General features: G+C 29.8%; 2 protein-coding genes across 5 annotated transcripts in view; both read right to left on the reverse strand.

Annotated features, from left to right (window-relative positions):
* Window positions 1-764, reverse strand: part of LOC124430108 (probable serine/threonine-protein kinase ndrD) — a 20157-nt gene extending 19393 nt beyond the window's left edge. The window contains exon 1 of the mRNA XM_046976224.1: window positions 23-764. The gene's annotated coding sequence lies outside the window, so the exon portion shown is untranslated. The remainder of the gene's footprint in view (window positions 1-22) is intronic.
* Window positions 765-2872: 2108 nt separating this feature from the next.
* Window positions 2873-5000, reverse strand: part of LOC124430078 (putative uncharacterized protein DDB_G0282133) — a 4988-nt gene continuing 2860 nt past the window's right edge. For 2 of the 4 annotated variants that reach the window (XM_046976157.1, XM_046976159.1), the window contains exon 4: window positions 2873-5000. This exon is cut by the window's right edge and continues 1518 nt beyond it. In XM_046976157.1, coding sequence (XP_046832113.1) covers window positions 4362-5000 — 639 coding nt within the window. In that variant the 3' untranslated portion in view covers window positions 2873-4361. The other 2 variants (XR_006943643.1, XR_006943644.1) reach the window with 2 other exon arrangements.

Below are 5000 nucleotides of genomic sequence, written 5' to 3' on the forward strand. Positions count from 1 at the left end.
AGAGGTGAGAGGTCTGACTCACCTGGCTACCAGGCGGAGAAAAGAAATTTTCATCATCTGACCCCTGACATCGATGGCCGTCGAATCAACAACGCGCGGATGGAGAAGGGGGGAAAGTGACAAAGAGAGAAAAAAGAGAGAGAGAGAGAGAGAGAGAGAGAGAGAGAAATGGTAAAAAGAGAAAGAAAAAAGGAGAAAGACACTAAGAAGGAGTCGAAGAAGTCGGCCGGAGCCGACTCACGGACGGAGACTGAGAAAGGACGAAGGACGACGTTTGAGGCCACCCTCGCGAGTGACCACCCAACTTGGGGGGTTGTTGGTGGTGGTAGTGGTGGAGGTGGAGATGGTAGTTGTGGTGATGGTGCTGGTGGTGGTGGTGATGGTGGTGGTAGTGGTGGTGGTGGTGGTGGTGGTGATGAAGGAGGTGGTGGTGATGAAGGAGGTAGTGGTGGTAGTAGTAGTATTGCTGACGGTGGCGGTGACGGTGGTTTGCACTTGAAAGTCCACCTCACTCGATCGCCAGAGTTCCAATTTATTATTCTCTCTAAGTTGAACACCTTTCTTTCTTTCTTTTTTTTTTCTCTTTCTCTCTCTCTCTCTCTCTCTCTCTCTTTCCTTCTCTTGTTTTTTTTTCTTTCTCTCTTTCTCTCTTTAATTGAGAAATCAACGATTCCAACGAACGAATAGTAGACGTCTTTGCAGTATCGCGAACGCGAGCTTACTAACTTTATTGCCTTTTACGCTGGCCGACCAACACGGCACTGACAATGTCCGAGACAAGGGGGGACTCCTCCTCTCGGCTCTTTTTTTCTTTTTCTTTTTCTTTTTTTTTTTTTTTTGTTCTTTTTCTTTCTCTTTCACCAACTTTAACTTTCTCTCTTTTCTCTAAACGCAATAACTATTTACTTATCTTCTTTTCTTTTCATTTTCTTTTTTTTTTCTTCGTTTTTTTTTTTTTTTCTTTTTTTTTTCTTTTTCTCCATAAATCGTCGCAAGTCACTTATAAATTTAATATTTCGCTTTGTCCGAGATATTTCATTTAATTACTTGTTATAATTATTTTGAAAACACGGAGATTAACTAAAGCGACAAGAAAAATTTATATATATATATATATATATATATATATATTAATATAGTTGAATTAGTATATATATATATATGTACTAATATCTTTATGTGTATAAATATATATATGCATATTTATTATCGTATGGAAGTAGTAAATCAATGATAACACCGATAACCTCTCAGAGATCAACTCATTGTCAATTAACACTTCATTAACGTTCCTCATTTTCGTGTGGATTTAAAATTAGCTCGATCAATGTTTGATTTATTTCTGATAGGAGAACACGTGTTAGAAAAGGTTAATGACTCGATGAAAAAGTTGAGAGTAATCTGTTTTTTAATATTTTTAAAAATATCGAACAATTAATAATAATAACAACAATAACAACGACAATAATAATAATAATAATAATAATAATAATAATAATAATAATAATAATAATAATGATAATAATAATAAAAAAGAAAATTGCACACACACACACACACACACGCACACACATAAAATGAAAAAATCGTTATCTGTAATGAGACATATATCGTTCGTGATATAAGCTTTTGAATTAACTTCTTGGTATATACTTATTTTTAACGAAAACGAATATGATGACCAAATAATTGGGGCTCCTTCTACGTAAGAAAGATAGATCGCTTGATTTCTTAAGTTCCGTTGCTTCGCGATCGATAAGACTAGATCCGTTAGGCGCAACAGACCATAAATTTTCTTTCATACTAATTGCCTTTCTTATATATACCCTTTAAAATTGAAAAAGTAATTCATTGTTCTTATCTTGTAATCGTTCGTCTTTTTTTTTTTTTCTTTTCTAACTTCCTTTCTTTTTTTTTTTTTCTTTTTCTTTTTCTTTTCTATCTATTATTTTTAATAATTTGTATACAATTAGACGAAGAGGCAAGGAGATAGTAATGGGTACTATGGTGTTATACTGGTCGTGATTATTGATAATTGATTTATATCGATAACGTAGCTAATATATAAAATTTGATTTATTCATGATTATTTAACGTAGACATTTATAAGTGCTATGATCGACTTTAACAAATTTATCGAACTTTTGATCTTCATTTAAATACTTCAATAATCTAACAATTATTAATTTTGTATATCCTTTTTTCTATATGCAATTTGGTATATGCTTTTTCATATTAATTTTTTTTTTTTTTTTTTTATATATAAGACATAAGCATTCGGTGATATTTGTTTTGTCAACGAGTTTTATAGTACTTAAAAGAGAAGATGAACAATAAATGTAAAACTTATTTATCGTGCAAGTTGTCGTCGACAAAAAGAAAGAAAAGAAAAGAGAAGAAAGAAAGAAGAAGAAAAAAAGAAAAACAAGGAAAGGGCAAAAGGCTATATAACTTTATCGTGGACATGCAAGGTGAGTATTTATGTTATGAAGATTATTATACATTTAATAAAGATATTTTATTAATGTATAGTTTATCTGTTATTTTTCTTTTTCTTTTTTTTTTTTTTTTTTTGCAAGATACAAATCGTAATGAAATAATACTTATGCGTATCATAATTTATAATGATCATTATAATTATCATTTTTCTTTTTTGGAATATATTCGTTATATATATATAAAAAGAAGAAAAAAGAAAAGCTTTACGAAAGTCGGAAATTTATCTCTGGATGAAGCGCCGCCATTTTTTCTTTTTAAAATTGGCGCGCCTCGGCGATATTGGTTAGTTTGAATCGAAACGGTACGAGCGTATTCGTAAGTTTCGGACGTTGCTGACAATGGATTAGGATAATTCAAATAAACGACGCGTCAATTTAAATACAGAGCTATTGTCCCACATTTATTCAAGCAGACTTATTACAGTAACTTTGTAACAAGTGTAGTTCACCTTTGGTAATATGAGCATTCGTAAACTTAATTATTATTTCAGTGGTATTAGGTATGTACGAACAATTTTGGTATGAAACCATAATAATTATATTAAGAAATCCTTTGGGTATTTCGCAAACATCTTAATGTTATACATATATATATACATATATATATATATATATATATATATATATATATATATCTTGATTTTGTCGAATTTTAATTGAAATATATCATTCGAACACGGTTAAGTTAATATTAATATTGTCGTTTCTCCACACAAACAGACACACGTACATACACACACATTCAACGGAAAATATATTATTTACTGTAAGAATTGTCTTTAGTAGGTGTGGGAGAGGGGTTTGAGTAAGTGGGGGGTTGGTAGTTTGGGGGCTATCAGCCCAAGGTCCCGTAGATTCTACTGACCTGCTTACTATTGTGCCTCCCAATGATTGTAGTGCAGCATCAAAGAAAAAAAAAAAAAAAAGAATTATAAGATTAGCTAACATATATAGATTTAGCAATTATTGATTACTATTTAATAATTACAATAATCTTGATTGCTGGATAATAACAGATACTTTGTGCAAGGATAATTACCATCTGTTCGACATTTACAATCCATCATTTATACTCATTATTGGTAGTAGCTTTACTGATTAGCTTTTAGCAGCGTCTTTATGTTTGTGAGTTAGTAATTTTTCTTTTAATCGCTTTGCCTGATAATATAGAATAATCTTTTTATATTTGAAATTCTTATATTAGTAGTATATATACCACCAATACAACAATTTGTAATTTCTTATTTTGTTAAAGATACTTTTCCCTTTTTCTTTTTTTTTTTTCTTATTTTTTTCTTTTTTTTATTTTTTTTTTATTCATTTTCTTCCTTTTTCCTTTCTTTTTTTGTTCGTCTTTTTTTTTTTTTTTTTTTTTTTTTTTTTTTTTTTTTTTTAATATTTACTTTTATGCCAAATTAGATTATGAGTAATTAATAAGAGATCAGAATTAATTTTGTTGTATTATTATTAAATTATTATAATATCAATATAGGGAATAACAATTATCAGCTGATATTGTAAAAATTATTTTAGTAATTTATAATCCTATAAAGTCTTTGTATTTAATTTCCAATACTATTCTCATTTAATATTAAAAGTAAATGCTATAGGCCGAAGTTAATACAAAGACACTCTCTTCAGGTATCCATCCTCAGATTTTAAATATGCAATAAGAATCTATATTATCTACTTAAATCAAAAAATTATTTAATCATTTGCATTGACATGTACATGCAGAACTTTCATTCTAAATGACTCAACTTGGTACAGCCTTAGTTTATCATGTTTACAAAAAATAAGACTCTGATATCATTAAAAGGAACTTCCTGCAAAAGTAGCAATCTTTCAAAACAGCCAAAATGCTTAAGTCATAGATCCTACTTTATCGTGAGATCTTTGGGCGTGAAGCCTTTTATAATTTTTCCTATATTTTTCAATTGTAATGTCACTGTTATTTGCATCGGATAAACTAAGCGTGACTGGATCTAAACTTGCTGCCAACTTTAAATACGTTTCTTCCATTTCTCTGGTAATCTTAACTTCATAACTATTATCAATAGAATTTTTATCATTTATGGATGAACGTGTCTTTTCATCTTCATTAGGTATATCAAACGTAATTAAATCTTTGTCCTTATCATCCACCATCATACTATTAACATTTGTTCCAGGGAATAAAGAATCTATTTCTTTATTACTATCTATTTCCTTATTTAATTCTTCTTTTTCATTTATATCATGGCATTGTTTGTTATGAAGTTGAAAAGATTTATGATTAGAAGACTTTTCATTCGCATAAGTGAACAAACAGTTTTCCTCTTTGTTAACGCTATTATCACTAATTTTTAATCCATTTAAATTATTTTGTACAGAATTTTCTATGCAAACAGATGATTGAACCCATTCCGCTACTCTCTGTAATTGATTACTATCTTGTAATAGAACTGAATGTTTTTTACTTGTAACAGGAGGTGATCTCTCTGATCCAATTGTAATTGCTTT

The sequence above is a fragment of the Vespa crabro genome, chromosome 17 (genome assembly GCF_910589235.1).
Source record: "Vespa crabro chromosome 17, iyVesCrab1.2, whole genome shotgun sequence".
NCBI classification, from domain to species: domain Eukaryota; kingdom Metazoa; phylum Arthropoda; class Insecta; order Hymenoptera; family Vespidae; genus Vespa; species Vespa crabro.